We start from the raw sequence: 19,435 nt of genomic DNA on the forward strand, positions 1-19,435 counted from the left end.
AGCGTTTCACAGCTCTCAGTTTATTAAAGCATGCAGTTTCATATACTCTAATGTTCCTTATTATAACACTCAGTGCAACACAGGAGTGGTTTCCTGCTCAGCCAGTCTCTAGGTCAGTGCAATACCGCTGAACAAGCCCAAAAAACACCGAAAATAATCAGTCAGTCAGTAAAACAATACACAGACTGCTTCATCAATTATTAATAGCACATAAATCATCATCATCACCACCATAGGGTTAGACTTAACTCCAGATCTGCATTACAAATACAGTAAGTAAAAGGGAAACCTTTCACAATGCGATATTTCCGAGGAAATAAATGGAATACGTAACAGTATTATTCATTTTTGGGACGTTTTAAGAGGTTTTGTCTCAGAAGCATCAGACCTTCTTGGCTCTGAGACATTACACAACTGCCCCAAGGATTTGGACCATTTAAATAAATCTGATTATCACAGGCTGTAGAAATGAGCGTTAATACTACAAGTCCATCTAATGATGGTGCCAGACTGTATACAATGACAGATGTGTACCATCTCTTAAAAAATTCATTTACATTTCAATCGAACAATAGATTTGCAAATAAAATGTCTAATACAGACATGAATACTTCAAACATCAGTTCATTATGTTTCACAATCAACGAACAAGATTTTTTCCCCCCCATATAATTTAAAATATTCAGAAACTTTGTTGTCTGATTTTAAGAAAAGTTACAGAAAACTCATAAGTTTAACCAAAATGAGCAAACTTCAAAAATATTGAGAAGGAAAAAAAAAATAATAATAACACAACAACCAAATGTGGTTTTAATATCAACAATATTAATAAAGTCGCTGATAAACGATATTAAATTTTCCGAGCAAGCAAATAAGACGCTGCAAACAAACTTCAGCACTTGACGTGGCCACACAGTGGGCATGTGCAGAACTCTTACAGCGCCGGGTGTGTTGTATCACAACTACAGAATCATTGGTACTCCTCTGCAATCACAAGAGGGGCCGTGTCGCATGCATGTCACGGGATGCAGGGTGGGCTGGCTGGGAGGTGGGCGGCGGACTTGTCCAGTGCAATCAGCCAGCAGGGCTCCATGGAAACTTCATAAACAAACACTTTGACTCAATACTCACGATAACTCCTTTACAAACAGTCCCATATGTGCCCAGCCCTTTTTTTTCATTGATACTCAAAGCAGAGCCAATATTGATACTGAGAGGAGGAAAAGGAAACACCAGTAAAGTAAACGTTGGTAATAATATCATTGACGCTTCATCACCACAGTCCGCTCTGGGTGAAAGGATCACTCGGAGACGTGTGTAGAAAAAGCCAACTGAAGGACTCCCTGAGTGATTGATAAACGAAGGACCGAACCTCCTCCAACGGATCACAACACAACTTCAAGAGGAGCATCTCTCAGAAGTCAGGAACCTCTGAGAATATCACAGCTTCTGTGTAAGGAGTCTTAATAAGCCGTCAAGAGGACTGCAGGGACTGATTGTACTGTAAATGACATGGCACTTAACTTTACATGACTTCAAAGGAGAAGTTGTAAACAGAAGCAGAGAGACTGTAGCTAGCCAAGCTTGTTTAAAATGTCCGTCTGCACTAGCCTTCATCTTTTACGTCCAGGATTCAAGCGTACAAGGCAAGGCTCAAAAAAGTTCAACTGTTAGGTAGAGTAACAGGGGTGGAAACAACCAAAGTCTCCAGGCCTTCATTTTATATTTAAACACAGTGCAGCTACACCTACGTTGTTGGTCAGAATGTAATGTAATCATCGGCATAAATCTAATTAATTTTGGTCTTTTAATAAAGCATTTCTTCAACTTCGTTGAATTTCAAAAACAAATGTGGGGGCAGAAGTTTGCATTTATTTAGGATTCCCTCAAGAGCAATCAGCGTTAAACTTAAACCCACTAATAAGAGTGCTCTAGTAAGTTGAACAAGTTGAAGCTGGTTATTCGACCACTGTTCTCATCAGAAATGATTCAACTTAGATGTTTTCTGCCACTGATTTTGCTCTAAAGTCAAATCTACCAACTGTCAATCAAGTTTAGGTTAAGCCCTTGTAAAGAAACTAAATATTACGCTGACCTATCCATTCCAAAACTACTTCAAAAACGACGTTCTTTTCATCTGCGTTAGCATTTTGTGTCACAGTTAACCGCTTTGAAACATGGAGTAAAACTGTTTTTAGAATGGATAAAACAAGGTAACATTAAGCTTCTGGACTTGGTCTGATCTCAACCAGGAAAATTATGAACTATGGTTCAAAATAAAATTACAGTTTCTCAATACTGAATACAATTTCTGATAAGAAGAGTGGCCAAACATTTTGATAAGTTAAGCTCAAACTGCCTGACAGTCACAATGAGACTGACATGCAAAATTTATCCTACCAGATAAATTTAAATTATGTGAGATTCATGAATCTCTCACATCGTGTAGATCTAATTTTGAACTTAAACGGCTTAACAAACTAAAGCTCCTGCACCAAATATGTGCTTTTATAATTAGTGGAAATTATTCGTTCAAAGGTCCACAGAAGAAACTCTTGAAATGCATCAATAAAAGTCCAAAATAAATCAGTGATTGATTACTTAAACTTCTGGCCCACACTGTAAAAGTGAAAACCTTAGAGGAAATTACTACCAAAACCTGAAACATTTCTAATATAATTTCACTTACTTCCCTTCAGAAATAATTTAAACAGACTTGAGGGGGTCTCGGTGTGCGGAAGTGAACCATTAACTCCAGTAAAGCAGATCATAGCGAACCGACCTTAAAGCCAGCAATCGACAAGAGAGCAAACATGAAAAGCAAAGATCCAGATACAAAAATACCTCAACGTACAACTTCACAGAAGTTAGCGTCACTAAAACAAGAATAATCCAAATGTTTTGGAGAAGTTAAACAGTGATTTAGCGTGAAGAAACAGGTGGTGTTCCTCTTTTTTGTTGTTGTTGACTTCACCTTTAAAAACATCCAGCACAAATTGTGACTATTGTACAGACAGCAGATAAAATGGACTGGGTTACAAAATGAGCATTTTTTTAAATAAATAATTTCATGAACAAAATCCACAACTCTATAGGGAGGTTGATTTCATAAAATCAAGGAAAGAGAGGCCACTGTTTGCACTATTGTTTCTCTGCACAGTTTCTTTGTGCATTTGACTGCTTTATGTTGACTTAAATGATCATTTCTGCTTCAAAAGCAAACCAGTGTCCTTGTTTATAAGTGCATGAATGCTAACATTGGGAAAAAAAAGTAATTGTAAAGAACTTCTACAAAAAGAAAGATAAGCATGACTTACATTAAATTAACCTAGAACCATCAAAGAATATATGCAAACGGGGTTTTTGACAGGTACATTGTCCTGTGACAGTCTGTATAGATATCTTATGACTCATTAAAAGTCATATGTTATCAGTGAATTTTAGATTTTCTCTCTGCCCTTTAAATATTTGCTAAATGAGCTACGCATACTTTCTCAAATTTCCAGAAATTCCCTCAATCTGAAAACCTGATCAGTTCAGCCCAATTGTTTATTTTGAATTATTTTTTAATATTAAAAATAGCAGAGCGTAATTTAGAATTTCTGTTTCACTTGTTAGGAATTATAAATGCATAATGCACTGGTTAGGCTATGATCTGACGAGATCAACTAACTGAGGATAAAAACTACAGGTGCAAAGATAAAAAGAATCCTTCAAATAAACAGAAACCGTTGCAAGGAAAACCCTTTCTGCAGGGTTTGTATGTTGAGATAAAGTGTTTTCTATGTGTTCAATAACAGTTTAATAGTTTTGTTGAAAGAGTCCTTAGAGGGTTATAACTGTGGATAGTTACTGAAGCAGTCTGTCTCACAGCATTTCTTGTTATGTTTTCTATCCCTTTCTTTGAAATAAGGCATACTATGGAACAAAGAGACACTGAAAAATGTAAAAAGGCCAATTTGCCAAATGGCACAAAGCTGTGACCATATGCAGCTGTCCAGAGAGAGAGAGCAAACACAAAATATTAGGAAATACTGAAAAAAGGCAGAAAATAACTGACCAACGTTTCAAGATTTGAAAGAGAATAAATTATCCTACAAGAAGCTGTACAGATCCTAAATTCTCGTTGATGCCTGCTTTTACAGGAAGTAATTCTTCAAAGGCACACGCTAAAAAGCAACCACACATTGAGAAATGTGGGGAAAACATGACGTGTTAGTGGATGCGCTGTAAATAAATGTAGAATTTACTGGAGCATAACAAATTTAGTCCCCCAAGTCCACAAGTGAAGCTCTGGAAGATCACTGGCTTCAGTCACTTAGATCACTGCATGTCAAAGGTTCTGTTAAGTGATTGGTTAGATGTCAAAAAACACCTTCACCTATTCAAATTGAAAAAAAAAAAAAATGAATTCCCTGTTGTAAAAGATTCTTGTTTGAGAAGAAGTGACTCAGCTCTTGATCAGTGCAGGACAGATTGTGTGTTCCTTTAGCTTCAGTTGAGCAGCATCTCCTTCCCAGGCGTCTCAGGATGAGTCTTGGCGGAGGAGTCGCGTAGTTGTGGAGGTCCGGTTCGTAACACCAGCTTCCTGATGCCCAGACTTCCTGATGCTCAGACTTCCTGATCCCAGCCCCATAGGGGACAGAGATTTCCTAGAAAATCCCAAATTCAAAACAGCAGAATTGAAGAAAAGAAGGAGGCAAGGGAAGACGACAGATGTAGATTTTTTTTGTTTAGTTTTATAGCATGTGCCTTAAGGGTACTTCTGTTGAGATTTTACCTAAAGGCCATCTTTTTTAGCTGGAGTGGGTCCATCTTCCCTGTCAGTACACTTTCTGACTGGGTGTGCTCCTCTACAGAGGAGGAGCACAGAGGAGATGAGCAGGGAGGTGGGAGGAGGTGGGAAGCATCCTGAGACTCGGGGCTGGACAGATCTAAACGCTCCTAAGAGGGAAAGATTATAACACAAATGAGCCTACTCAGATTTAATTTTAGTTTTCATTTCTTCACTTAAAAACAATAACATACATTCATCAAGGCAACGTGAAGCTTAATAGACAATGCCTTGAAGACGTATCCACATTCTTCATCCTTGGATCATACAGCCCAACCACAAATCGGACAACAAACTGTATTTTATGTGATAGATAAACACAAAGTAATAGATAATGCTAAAATGGAAGAAAATGGCTACATTTTTAACATTTTTTGGAATGAAAATTTTAAAGAAGTGTCATGGATTTGTACTGACAAAGGTGCGCTTTAATTGTACCGTTTTGATTGTATAGGTGTAGGTTTAGAGTTATTTTCCATCTGAAAGGTTAACCTACATCCCAGTCTTAAGTCTTTTGCAGCCTTTAGGAAGTTTTCTTGCCAGATCTGTCAGTATTCGGCTTTCTTCAGAGGCTTTCTTACTGCCACTCTTTCATAAAGGTCGAATTTGTGGAATCCATGACTAATAATTCTCCCACCTGAGCCGTGGATTTTCGCAGCTCCTTCAGAGTTACCATGGCTTCTTACGAGACACTGTAAATGTACCCAGTTTAGCTAAATGGCTAATTTTTATCAGACTAAGCACCCAGACAAACCTGAGACTTGATTTCGTGGTGCTCTGAATCCTCCAAGTCAAGCGCTCGCAGTTCAAGCTCAATGTCTCGATCCGGGTCAGATTCGCTTTCTGTTCGGTTGAAGGTTGTCTGGTGGACTTGCAAGTGGTCCAACACAATTTTCTCTCCACTGCCTATTGAAGTTCGATGGCCATTCAGCTCCGTTGCACAAAGATGCTCACTAATGCAAACAAATGCAAACAAACTATCAATTTTCTTTCCCCAAAAAGTATGGCTTCCCTTTGTAGGGTTTTTAAAAACATGCTTAGCATCAGTTGAAAGATTATGAAATTTAAGCCAATTGTTAAAAGGCAAAATTAAGACCTTATTAGTATGGGACAGGAAAAACAGACAAAAACACACATTCAGTCGTACAATCAATGTTCTCTTCATGTGACTCAAAAAACCCTCACAGGGCTTCTTTAGTTTCTTGTGATCATTGTCTCACCATTCTTTTTATTACAGGCGGCCTTTAAAAGAGGTTGATATTCTGAGTATAGACACACTGATCTGATTTGGCCCGATGTCTTGATTTGGAGCTGTATGCATCCCCTGACATTTGCATGAAACAAATCTAACATTTTGCTTTCTTTGCAAGAGCGGCTGACAAAGTGTTGAAATTGCGTACCTCTCGAGGAAACTGGAGTGGCTAGAGGAGTCTGATCCTCTGGAGCTCCACCTGTAGTCGCCGTGATCAAAGTTGTGGTTGTAATCTGTCAGAAAATTATGAGAAAAATAATACCATGATCAAGACTGTATGTGTAAAATGTACATGAACAACTGGCTGGTTCTGGTCAGCAAGATTATATTAAAACCAAGTCACTTAAAGAAGTGACCAAATTAGAAATGTCTTTGTTTCCTTTCGACAACTCTCATGTTTCTCGTCACCTTTGAAGTTTATTGCTGTGGTGCTGGCGCTGCCTTGGCAGGCCGTAGCTTGGACGGGGTCGGTGGTATGATAGCCTGTGCGTGATGCCCTAGAAATGGCACCCCACTTCGAGATGATGGGCGCCTCACTGAAGGGAATAATTGGATCTTCCTCTTTCAAACGTCGGTAGTGATCTAACGAGGGCAGCCGTCGTTTTCCTGTGCCGCTAACACCACCTTGGCCTCCTTCGATACAGTCTAATTCCTGAACAACAAACACACGAGCACAATTTCAAATTTTAGCATTCAAGTGTAGATTTTATCTGGGACCAGCTTTCTGCATTGAGAAGTAAATCTCACCAGATGCTCTGAGTGGGAATGGGAGTGAGCTGGGGTGTGTTTGAGAGGTTCAGGCTCAAAGGGTCTAAGGCTGGGCCCGGCAGAACCGCAGGACCACAGAGAGTAGCGGGCCAAACTGTCCTCGCCCCTGAACCTACATCCCATACACTGACCTCCACTGCTTTCTACATGCTATAAGAGAAACATTGAGAAACAAAATCACACACATACAATGCAAATAACAAGCAGCAATTTTTTCAGATTTTTTTATTTGTAATAAAAACAAAATTTTAATCCTGAACTGTCACATTCCTGTTTCACAATTATGCTCTACTTTGAATTAGCCTGCTAGCTATAAATAGCTATAACTAAACGTGAAATGTATTGCAGTCTGTGGTGATTACTTAAGAGGTATGGAAACTTCTAAACTGTGAGAATTTGCTTGGAATTGTGGAAATTTCTGTTTTTATTTTTAAAAGTTTGTGCAATTACTCCTGCTTCCAGAGGGGGGAGACAAAAGCCTCACAAACAGTCCTGCTTTACGAATACTAAAACTTGTACACCTTGCTGAAATTGCTGATCTGCTGACCTAAGAGAATGCTTTGCTGTAAAATATCTGAAGCCTAATTTTAAATAATGTTTGGAACTTCAATATTGAACTTAACAAGTGAAAACAACAGAAATGCACAGTTGTGTGTTGCATTAAGGTAAAATATGGACAGAAATTCAATTGACTTTTTCTTTGTAAGACAACCAGAGGTAACTCAATTTGTCTAATTTGAATTGACATTTGAAAAGCTGTCACTGGTTTAGTAACTGTACCATTTCACAGTGTGTGTGTGTGTGTGTGTTCACAAAAAAAATCCATCCCATAAGCTGTTAAACAAAGCTTTATTCATCTGAATGCCTGAGTCACTGCTCGGAGAAGTCTCTGCTCTCTCACAGACGCGCACACACACCCACACACACACCGGGACCGTGCATTGCTATGATATCTGCCTGCACAGTTGCTAGGCAACCACCTCCCTCTTAAGTAGCACTGGGGGGAGCAGGAAGTGCATGTTTCACGAGGCAGAAGTTAAATACAATCACATTTGAAATAGTAAAATGTATAAATATTTGATCAAAAGACTGGTCATCTTGTTCATACATTGTGCATTAAAATGGTCATACTAATGCTCATGGTAAATGTCTTTTTATGTCATAGGCGTCTGATTCCTACCTCTGCTCCAAAATCAGTGGTGAATATGGGGGAAGACTGGGAGGGCCTGTTGGGATTGTGATGGTGGTGGATGTGGTGAGTCCAGTGTTCCTGCTTCTGTCTAAATAGATCCTCATATCCCAGAGGAACCCGTCCATAGTCCTGAAGCAGCAGCAGATCAGACAGCAAACACAGTGAAGAGATGAGCAACAACCGAGAATATATATTTGCATAATTGTAATGAAACCCATATTTCAACATGTTGACAGCAAAGTGGTGCAAAGTAACGCATCATGGAGCTCTTTGCATTTTTGCATGTATATTTAATGCTTAGATTAAAGTAACATTTTAGATGATTATGTTTTTAATGTATCACTTTTATTGTCTTGTTCATATAAATTTGTCTGAACCAGTTTTAAGGATTGTTGTGTCTCACCTTTATTGCATATGCATAATAAGCAATAAGTTCCCTAAAAGCATTTTATAAATGAATTGCAATCTGACAGTGAACAGATTTACTGCAAATTTCTCCTTTTCTGTTTGTGTTTTCGGTTTTCTTACACCCGTTTATCAACTCATCTCTACCTTTCCCTTTCAGTCACATTTCTGCAGCATGTGGCTCCAGCCCACTCTGTGGTCCTCCCACTTCTCACCCAGATACGTCTCTGCTTCACCCACTCACTTCTCTTCCTCCTGACACAGAAATGCAGCTTCACCAGTGAACCCTACAACACCGTCTTGTCGACCACCAACTGCAGCAATGTGTGGGTCTGATTTTATCATTTCCGATTGAAAGAATTTTAATAGAAATTACCAGTTGCAGAGTTACTGATTAACTGAAACAGACTAATGAAGGATAAGAAAATTAAGCCCAGGGGTTTACAGCATCTCCCGTGAATCAACAATGGATGCATGTGGAGCAGAAGTAACAGTGGACTCTGATAAGTGAGCACACATTTCTGAGACCAGACCGAAGTGAGAGGATTTATACCGGCCGTCGTGTGAATTATTTAACATACCCTGTGCAGCCCAGCACGGTGCTCCGCTCCAGAGCAGTAGTTACTGTCTAGAGAGTTGAATCGCTCCCTGAGTGGAGGCTGGTAGACAGAGGAGTGAAGAACCTCTGGAGGCAGTGAGTTGCTCCTGGCGTCCTCTCTGTGGTACAGCTACAATGGCAATCATTAGACAAGTTACACAGTAATCAAGTTGAACATTAGCACACAAAAGTTTCCAAGGAGCAGGACTCTACGTCCTCACTTAAGGTCGTCGATATCAATGTTTCTCAATGTTTTCTGAAGTTCTTTCTGATTTTTTTTCTTTGGACCAGTTCTTTTTCAGAAGAGTGTTTTATGTTCTGTTCGATCCTTTCACTTCTAATCTAAAGCTCTTATAGTCAAGAGAAGAACCGTTTCATGGACACACAACGGCAAACTTTGCAAAGCAAAGAGGATATTAACAGGGATTCTTCTGATGCTTTTTTACACCGCCTTCCAACCAGACTAGAACTGCATTAAAAGAACAGACTGAAGCCATTTGCACATAATGGGGCATTAGAGCGCACGGCGAGAACATGGCTGTTCATCATCTTTTCCTGTCTTCATGTCGAGGTGCTGCATGACGTACGGCACTCGGTAGTAGCAGTGGCAGCTCATTCATAATGTACTGCCTGAACACTCCTCGGCGCATTGCTCCCAAGATAGTTTAAAGCATGACTGACCTCCTTCCAAAGGTTACAACCTAACAGAGACTAATTACTGCGGTATGCATCAAAGTTATGCATCTTTGGACTTTGATCAATAGGATACTCATGTTACTGCCAACTGCCTGATTCATTTTAGATACATAGATGGGAAAAACAGACAGGACACTCTTCTATCGCAATTTACAGATTTTTAGACTAAATAAAGTGTGACTTGTTTTGATTCATGTACTGAGACAAAGTGAAGAAATTATACTATTGAGTTGAGTTACTCAAATACCTTAATGAAATAACAATCACGTCATTGTTTGTCTACCAACGTATTTCAGCTCAGCAAAATCTGACAGTAAACAAAAACACTGAAGCTTGGTGCAAAATTAATAAACGCGTTTCCTACATCACAAACAGAAAGAATAAAATTACCTTCCAAAGATGTATTTTTTACATGTTTGTTTATAATTTAGTAAGTATTCATTTCAATATTTGATGTGAAAAACAGACGCATTAAGTATTAATTTCCAAAATGGATTTTTTTTTTTTTTTACAGGAGCTGTAGATATGAAATACATTGTTTTTCATATCTTCTATGCACAGTAAACATCTACAAACGGATGCAAATAAATTAATCTTAATATTTCTAATCAAACTCAGAAGGATCTGCAAAAAAACAATCCACTCCCAGACCCTAAGAATGTTTTACATTTCAGGATTGGCATGCACTCTGATCCCAGTTGAAAAGGGTTTCCAGCTGATCGGAGTTGCACATACCTCCAAATTGTGCATAATGGTTGCTGATGGACTGAGGGGAGTTGTGAGTTCTTCAAGCTGTAGCTAAAATGCTAAATGTGTGACGGCTAAGAAGCCAGTAGGAACTCACTGGCTTGCTAGCCGTCACACAAGCCAGCGACGGCTAACTGTCACTGGCAGTTAGCCGTCACAACGTTAGGACTAACGTTTAGTCCTACGTTAGGATTAAATGTAGTGCTTCAGTCCTACGTTAAATTATTAACGTAGGACTAACGTTAATAATAACGTTAGTCCTACGTAGGACTAAAGCATTTCATCCATTTCTCAAAGACATGACATGTTTCTCCTGACACTTCCTTTATTCTCCACGTGTTAATGGCAAAATGGGTGAAAAGCAGCAAAATCCAAGAAATAAATATTTTTGAAAACCTGTCATAAACCCCTAAGAGCTACTGTTCAAGACCACTCAATATAAAATATTAAAAGCTGGCCTGGCTTCCTGGAGGCAGATTATAAATAAAATATCTGAATAACATTTGAAAATATGTGTACAGGATTCTAATGTTGGTATGATAACAAATTAAGTTTCACCTGAGGCCTCCATACTCTCCTGCTGTCATAAAGAGGAGCATAAACACCATGAGCAGGAGCCAAATGTCTGTATTGACCCTGTCCTGGATGGGGATGGAAGGTGGGGCCTCCCATCTGGTCTCTAGGTGGAAACCCTGACGAAGGGGACGAGGCTGGGTGAGGAGCCTGGGGGTCATTGGGGTAAGAGGAAACACCAGACGAAGGTGGCAGCGATGATTCCTGGACATTGGAGGACCGCAGGAAGCGAGCCATGCAGGATTTGTGAGGAGGGTGAAGAGCAGATGGATAGTAAGAACCTGCTGGAAAGAAGGCATGAAATGGTTAATCTCTTTAAAAGCAGTAGTAGGAATATATTCATTTATTTATTTGAAGAACGACTCACAGTTTGGCTGAAAGTGCCCCGTGTCGTAACCAGGGTGAGGCTCCCGGTAGTATAGCTCTGATGGCTGAGAAGGGTGTGGAGAGGAGATGATGAACTGACCATGTCGAGGAAGAGGAGCGCTGACATCAGCGCCACCTGCAGAACTCAAAGGAGAGGAAGCTGAAGAGTGGCTGACTGGAGTCCTGGGAGGGGACATGGGCTTCCTAATGATCAAAAAGAACACAAGAACATAAAAAATTAATATGAGGTTATCTCCAGGTTGACTTGCATGTTCATTCATCAGAAAACAGGCAAAGTAATATTCGTACAGCTCTGTGGACCCTGATTTGGTTCTGTTAGCCCCACTGGTTCCATTCGTCAAAGTTCCTTTCAGTTCTTCAACCCCGCCTGACCCTCTGGAGATCAGCAGCGGGTTAGTCAGGCTGGAAGCTTCCTCCATGTTCTCTTCGGCATCTTTGAGGCCTTTAGTGGCTAAAGAGAATGGCCGGACCACGCTGCTGCTCTTCTTGTTCCTCAGTCTGAATCTGTACAGAGAAGAAGAACAACATTATTGTGATTTTTTTTTTTTGTACATAAAAATATGTAATGCAGTGAAAGTGAAATTGCTGCCTTTGTGGGATCTCACTTCTCCAGCTCATCTTGTGTGTGCGCAAATGTACAGCTGGTTCCTCTGGGACAGCCTCCCTGCTGACGAAGATCTCTGCACATGCTGGTCTTATATTTGCTGTTGGCCTGAGGCTGCAGCATTGAAATGGCAAAACAAAAACTACAACTTACAACAAATTAATACTGATAAACATATATGGTTTCTGTGGCATTTTGGCAAATCTTAGACTTATTTTTCAAAGATTTTTGAAACATTTGAGTACAAATCCATTTTGTGACAAGCTAAATCAACTTCATTTATAAACTTGTAACACAAAGTATCCTCAAAAGATTCCTTAAAGGAGATTTTACAGTTTTGATACCTTTATTTTGTTTGTAAAAAAAAAAAAGTCTCACTGACATCAAAACCTGACCCAGTTTTAAAATCACCCATATTTCTGATCTTTGCAGCTACATCTGCCAACAAAAACAGCCAACTGCCCCTTAAAAAAATGTATTACTGAATGTTTATTGATGGGTTCTCTCTTTCAGTAACTCAAAAACAACAGCCTTGTAAAATTATTATTCTTTTTTCACATCTGAGCTCTTTTCTGCCCTTTTTGAAAAAATGTGGTTACATCCAAACCATTAAAGCTTAAAGACAAATGTGAAGAAAAGCTCAAGTTTCAGGGAGAAAAACTATTTCTGTTGTATTCTGAAAAACTAAACCAATAAAACTGTTTGATAAAAAAAAAATCAAGTTTAAATTTGGAAATTTAGACATAAAGAATGTACTATTTAGACATTTTGTTATTTTTATTACTTATTCAGACCTGGAAGAGTCATAAAGGCAAATTCTACATATTTCCATACTTTAAAAGACTGTACCTGACCAGCATCCTTACAGTTAAGGCACGGTGCATATATTTATAAAGAATACAGTAACATCTGAGTCACAACTGTGCCATTTCCTAACTGTTTATAATTACTGTGCTGTTTCTGCACATAATAACCAACACCTGTGCTGTCTGTTACCAGAAATTGTTTCATTTCCTTCAACTAGGAGGAACAAAGTGTGGTCCAGTCATCAGCGGGGGGACATTAAAAGCTCAATGGCATCAATCTGGTGTGTCAGCATACCTGTGGAGTTTCATGGCTCTTCTTGCTGAAGTTCTGTATGAACTCCACCAGTCCATGAACCACCAGCTTTACAGCCAGCATCACGCTTTCCAGCTCTGCCCAGGATGGTGCAGGGGCATCTGAAGACAGATTAATGTTTGATTGGCTTAGAAGATAAGGGCTCTAAGAGAATGTTTGTAAAATACAAAAAGAATTGCGATAAATACTAAACTACATATTGAGAAGGCACAATACAAGATAAAATGATAAAACCCTGAAAAACTGGAAAATCTACTTTGAGGTTAAAGCTAAAAGTCTAGTGTTGAGGAAATGCTCCAAATGTCAGCAAGATTGTTTTTATTTTTATTGAAAGTGTCAAAGGTCAGCCTTTGTTGAATGCGTGGTTAAGATGTAAACACCAGATTACAAATCTTGCCCTTTATTATTAACCAGGCCGGGGATCTGCATTCATGATTAAAGTCATGATCAAATTCCTAAAGTTTCCCCAAGCAGATATCTTACTGATACAGAATTCAAATATAAATGCTGACTAAATATATCTAATGCTTAAACAGACAGACAAACTATGTTTCTTGTCATTTGTTGTTTTTATTATTAGATATTAACTAAATTGTAGGGGATCAGACAAAAGAAATTTCAAGCGTTTCATTTTTTTTGAAGAAAAAATAAGTTGTAAACATCTGAAAAAGGTAAAGTACCTGGGTTGTGGTCTATGTTGGCCAGTAGCTCTAGGTGTGGTCTAAGGCTTGTGAGGTTGGCCGGGTCTCCCGTCCTCTGCAGAACAATCGTCAGTTCCTGAACGCTCTTTGCAAATGATTCTGGAGACTGCAACTGCAGCACAAAGGGTAAAACAAAGAAAGAATGCCTTTAAAAGAGGGGTCATTTGTGTTATGTTGCAGACAGTCTACATCAAGTATGGCCACACTGCCATCATCAAAATGAATGGAAAGTCTTACAAGAAATATCTTATTCCAGTGGCATAATCTCACATAAAGTTTAAGTGAAACTGAGTCATGTTCATGGGAAAAGGCTACAGAAAAACAGAAACTTGCCTAAACTTGCCCCGTATCTACACTCAGATCAATAATTAAAAAGGTCAAAGTTACTGGAACTGCAATGCAATTTTCTTTTTAGTAAGGATCCAAGTTTATATTACCACCACATACAATAATATGGACTGTATGAGAGAAAAAAGGATGTGTGATGATATGGGCATGTTTCTTTTCCAACAGACTGTGGAACCATGTTACTGTGCATGAGATAATTAAGACTTAAAAATTTCCCTCTTCTCTTTCTATAAAACATCATGGCAGAAGACTCAGTGCTGTCCTATAACAAAGCAAGGACATAACTGATACGATACACACATCAAATGTTGTATTTTCATTCATTTTTACCAGTCTAAAGTTATGAAGATGAATTTATTGAAAAGGTTTTACACATCTGTGCCAATGTGCAAATAAATACATAGATCATCTTCAGGCTTCTTAGAGATATCAACAGTAATATTACCTTGTCAATTATGGACTGCATGTGTGATTTGTGGACTAGGTCTCCATATAACAGAGAGGACCACTGCTCAGGAGAAATTCGAAGGCCTGCCTCCATGGCAATGTGGACAATCTGAGCATCATGTTCTCTCCTTAGCGTCTCGTACGTTCGAAACTCCTCCTTCAGCTGCATCAGGGAGGAATCTTCATCCCGCTTAGTCACCTTATGGTAAGAACACAGAATGTTGTGAGGGGAAAAGAAAACCACAGATTATTATTTTTCGTCAGGCCTTGCGCACACAGCTGGAAAAAGGGGAACTGAAGTGGCTATATATAACGAGTTGAAAATTCAGAAGCAATCCAAGGCATTTTAAGTAAATGTCAGAGAAATCACATGCGTGTTTGTTTATGGTGTCCTCAGACTCACAAACTCAAATTCTGATCACACGAAGGGACTCTCCCCTTCTCAGAATCTGCCCTATGAGTAATCATCATAAGACACCAGAGCACTCCCCCGCATGGCATCATTTAACAAAAACCAAAACACAATCAGATTGCTTCTGCGATCCAGTTGCACCCCTGTCCATTTTTTTTCCCAGCAGTTCGGTGCGTGCATCTCTCTGCCTCTGTATCTCATTACCATCTGTCTCCGCCCTGCCAGGCGACGCAGCGAGGCGCAAATATAGTCTGAGGTTATGTCATGAACGGGTAGCTGGCATTTCTGCCCTGCCAAACTCATCGGTCATCAGATAACAGTTCTAGAAATACACACACCAAAGGTTTATCTACAGAAACTCATATCCTGATTGCAAATGAATGCCTTCCTTTTAGTAGTATTTCATGTGATTTAGTCGGAAGAAATTAGATTAAAAAAAAACAAAAAACAGGGGTATTCACCTAAATTTTGAAAGACTATTTTAGTCAATGGTTTTTCTGTATTCTCATATGGCAACACATTGTGTTGAAATTGGAAAAAGCTTCGAAAAACAAAATCCTACGGGGAAGAATTACAAAAGAGCGTCTTCCATTCAAAAAACTGTGGCGTCCTTGTTTTTTTTTATTTATTATTATTATTATTATTATTATTGAAATAGACATCTCAAGAGTGCAGCTTGTTGTTTGCGTTCACATATTTAATATTTTTTCTGTATCTTTCACTGTAGCTTTTATTTTATTTATTTTTCCCGTACCTTAAAGCAGGAGGCCCTGTACAGCAGCTGCACCACGTGGCCTATGCTGGTTTTGGATGCCTGGGGGAACCGGGCCTCCAGCTTCTGGACCACAAACAAAACCAGCACCTTCCTAGACAGAGCAGAACCATCCTCCAAAGCTAGTAAAACCAGCTTCAGTGCATCTTCTTGCATTGCTGATGAGAAGAGAATTAGAGAGTGAGAGAGTGAGAGAGGAAGAGAGGAAGAGAGGGAGAGAGAGAGAGAGAGAGATGCTCAGGACAAACGCACTGACTCACAGCTGAAGTTGCAAAAATTGCAAAAATGTGTGACAACAATAAGAACTTGATATTTCTACATGAGTAAAGAGAGACAAAAGGACATTCAGAACAAAACCAACAGGTGTCCTCAGACTTTTCAACTCATTAGGTTATCATGATGAGAAACTTGTTCCCAGTCAGAATCTGCCCTATGAGTAATCATCACAGGACACCAGGTACCAATGCCAGCTGACAGTTGGATGAGCTGGACAAGTAATTTAGACAATTTCAAAGGAAACTCATCAACAAAACACATACTTTCATATGAGAATACTTATCAAACACAAAAATTAGAGATTAAAAACTAAGAATGGACAAGGGAAACTATCTTAATTTAGATCTGGCAGTAGAGAGACACAGCTTTTGACTGTTTATTGTTTAGAGAAAGAAACTGTCTGTTTTCTTGAATAAAGTCCTTTCTAAAGGAAATATGCAAAATGGCTGTCTCACAGTTTACTGGCAGCACAAAAGAAAATTGTGAGCGCTTTTAACCTCTATCTGTGAAAGGTTTCCCCACTTGAAGTATAATTGTATTTGTAAGCATGAAGTAAGATAATGTCATGCTCTAATGCTTTTATTATTTTGTCCTCTGATAGTACAATCCTCAGATTATATTATAAGCTTATATCAATGACTGCTTTCCCCAAATATTCTTACCTGGAGTTTATCCGATAATTAGCTGCAGTAGCAACAAATTTTCCCCTGTGTCAGAGCCAAGTGAATGACAGATCACACTTCCCTACCAACAACCATGTGTAGCAACGCATGATGGGACTTTACCAGCTAACAATTAGTTGTTGTGAGAAACCTGAACTCAAATTGATTTTCTCATGTCAATAAAATGTAACATGTCACACACACACACTCACCAGGACCCAGAAACTGGCAGCCCCGTGCCCTCACTGCTGCCCAGAGGTTAGCAGAGAGCTGCTGGGGGTTCTGGTGCTGCAGAATGAGTTCAGTTACAGTCCGTTCCCCCAGTGAGCGGGCTGCCCGGACCGCCCGCACACGACCCTCCTCTTCTACCAGCTGGCAGTTCACCAGGGTAACCAGCTTTCTCTGCATGGGCCTACTGAGCACGCTCGGACTCAGGTTCGCCACACCTGCAGATTGCATGAGAGAAACTGTTGAGTTCACATCTGCTACAGGTTGTCTCAAAGCGGTTTCACAGAGCTACTCTAAATTAATATGCACTTTGTTTCTCTGGCTCTTAAAAGAGCAATAACATCATCAAGTCTCAAGTATCCAAATAATAACATGAAGCCACTGGTGTGTCTCACTTTTCATGATGTGTTTTCAAATAAAGCTGAATGTTCCCAAAGCACCAAAACAGTACAGAAGCTTCTAGCATCATGAGATGTGTGAAAGTATGAATGCCAACTTTTACAAGCAGCCTCCGCAGGCTGAATATGAAGAGATTAATTCTCTATGGCAAATGTTCAAGTGCACTATCATCTCCCTCCAACACTGAACTTCCATAGAAACATTTTATGGCTATTTGAGATAGTCCAATTATTGTTCCTTTTTAGCCCAAAAATACATTGTTCCCCATATATTCCCATAACTAAAAATGTGAAAAGCTGGGCTTGTTATTCCATTTTACCATCCTTCTCAGCTTTTTAACAAAATTGAGACCTCAACTGAAGTCCTTCTTGTCAATTTCAAAATTCTTTACAAATAGGAATCTGAAACTTGTTGCATGTATTTATATTCTCCTTTATGTATTTATACACCCTTTACTCTAATACTTCTAAGTAAAATCGAGTGGAACAACATACATTTTGATCTAATTTTGGTACAAATGCAAGGGTTTCTTTTCAAGAAGATTCTGCTGATAATGTTAGATATGCATGAAAACATTCAGTACCTTTGGCACCACTGATAGGTTTCAGGTAAAGAGCCAGCTCTTCTACACACAGTCGGCAGAGGTCGTAGTGCTCAACGTCTGCTGCACTGCTCAGACTCACAGGAGGAACATCTGGGACCTTTAAGAAGACCATAAAACGCTTAACTTCAAAGATTAAGCATCTGAAAATCACTCATGTTGACCATGAGTGGACAACCTCACCTGTGCTCCAACCAGCTGCAGCAGGGCGCAGTTGACCGGCAGCAGGTCGATGTCCGTGCTGATGGGCGTCTGATCGAAGGGGCAGGCCTTGCGGTGCAGTTTGTGCAGGCACGTTTTGCACACCGTGTGGGAGCAGCCCAAGCTGATGGGCTGGTGGCCGCTGCTGTCAAACTCATTGTAGCAGATGGGACAAGACAGAAACTCTGTCCACTGGGCCGCCTGCACCGGCATCCTGCCACCGTGCTGCTGAGGGAGGCGTCACCAAGCTCAGGGGGAACGCATGTCACGAGCCCCGGCCACAGCACGCTGTTGACAGCGCCAATGAAAACGCTGGGGAACGCAGCAGAGAAGTTTAAGTTACGATTCTAAGTTTCATTAGGTCACTTTTCCAGATTATGTCAGGATATATTTTAAGTGCAATAAATTGTGAAGCATTAATTTTATTTTCCATTTTTTTCTTGCATGCTCACACAGTAAGTTACCAATTTTCCAACAAAAAATGCACATTCTGAATGACATTCTGAACATCCACATGTAAATTCTGCTCACAACGGCAAGTTATTGAAACACAACAGGCATAAAGGACACAGCTGCTTTCTTTATTAACAGAGTTTAAAATGCATTAACATTTTCATCTTGAATCCAGAGGAAGCAATTACCTGCAAGAGAACCCAAAAATAAATGCCTGAGATTGAGTACAGAGTGATTAGAAGTGTGGGATTGGTGACGCACGATCATCCACTTTGCATTTTATAAATACACTATCTTCTCCTGTCTTGTGAGTGCTGGATGTAAACTGAAACAGATTACTACAGCAAATAGATGACAGAAAAATGCAGGAAGACGCGCAGGACTGAACGATTATCAGAATCTTGTTTCAGGGAAATTTTAGATGCTGGGCCATCTGTTTATGTCAGTGGTTTCCAAACAAATCCTATGTTCCATTCAAAGTCATTGAGCATGTGTATATGAGTGTGTGTGTGTATGTGTGTAGAACAAGTGACAGTTCTGTCCTTGGTCCTCTTAAGCAAAGTAAGACTAAACAAGTTCAATGTCAGATACATCATAAAAACAAAACCATCACAGTGAGTAAGAAAATGAAAAAAAAAAAAAAACAAAAAAAAAAAACTCTTGCAGATAAAATTAAATCTGATGATTTTTTCAAAAGGAGAACTTAAAGAAGTGCAACCCGGAGATTTTTATCTCTACATCATTGCAACACTAAGAAGAT

At 39.5% G+C, this 19,435-nt stretch overlaps 1 protein-coding gene across 4 annotated transcripts in view; it reads right to left on the bottom strand.

Moving 5' to 3' along the window:
* rc3h2 (ring finger and CCCH-type domains 2) overlaps positions 1–19,435 on the bottom strand; it is a 27,597-nt gene continuing 8,162 nt past the window's right edge. For 3 of the 4 annotated variants that reach the window (XM_016679070.1, XM_016679075.1, XM_016679079.1), the window contains exons 2-20: positions 18,205–18,534; positions 18,004–18,121; positions 17,006–17,239; positions 15,838–16,013; positions 14,670–14,870; positions 13,856–13,988; positions 13,158–13,276; positions 12,058–12,170; positions 11,741–11,956; positions 11,433–11,635; positions 11,051–11,349; positions 9,033–9,179; positions 8,035–8,175; positions 6,834–7,004; positions 6,495–6,738; positions 6,235–6,319; positions 5,589–5,787; positions 4,781–4,944; positions 1–4,652 (exon numbers count right to left, since the gene is read on the bottom strand). In XM_016679070.1, the coding sequence (XP_016534556.1) occupies positions 4,526–4,652; positions 4,781–4,944; positions 5,589–5,787; positions 6,235–6,319; positions 6,495–6,738; positions 6,834–7,004; positions 8,035–8,175; positions 9,033–9,179; positions 11,051–11,349; positions 11,433–11,635; positions 11,741–11,956; positions 12,058–12,170; positions 13,158–13,276; positions 13,856–13,988; positions 14,670–14,870; positions 15,838–16,013; positions 17,006–17,239; positions 18,004–18,121; positions 18,205–18,435 (3,321 nt within the window). In that variant the 5' untranslated portion in view covers positions 18,436–18,534 and the 3' untranslated portion in view covers positions 1–4,525. The remainder of the gene's footprint in view (positions 4,653–4,780; positions 4,945–5,588; positions 5,788–6,234; positions 6,320–6,494; positions 6,739–6,833; positions 7,005–8,034; positions 8,176–9,032; positions 9,180–11,050; positions 11,350–11,432; positions 11,636–11,740; positions 11,957–12,057; positions 12,171–13,157; positions 13,277–13,855; positions 13,989–14,669; positions 14,871–15,837; positions 16,014–17,005; positions 17,240–18,003; positions 18,122–18,204; positions 18,535–19,435) is intronic. The other variant, XM_016679081.1, reaches the window with a different exon arrangement.

Source organism: Poecilia formosa, unplaced genomic scaffold (assembly GCF_000485575.1).
Source record: "Poecilia formosa unplaced genomic scaffold, Poecilia_formosa-5.1.2 Scaffold6, whole genome shotgun sequence".
Lineage (NCBI taxonomy): Eukaryota > Metazoa > Chordata > Actinopteri > Cyprinodontiformes > Poeciliidae > Poecilia > Poecilia formosa.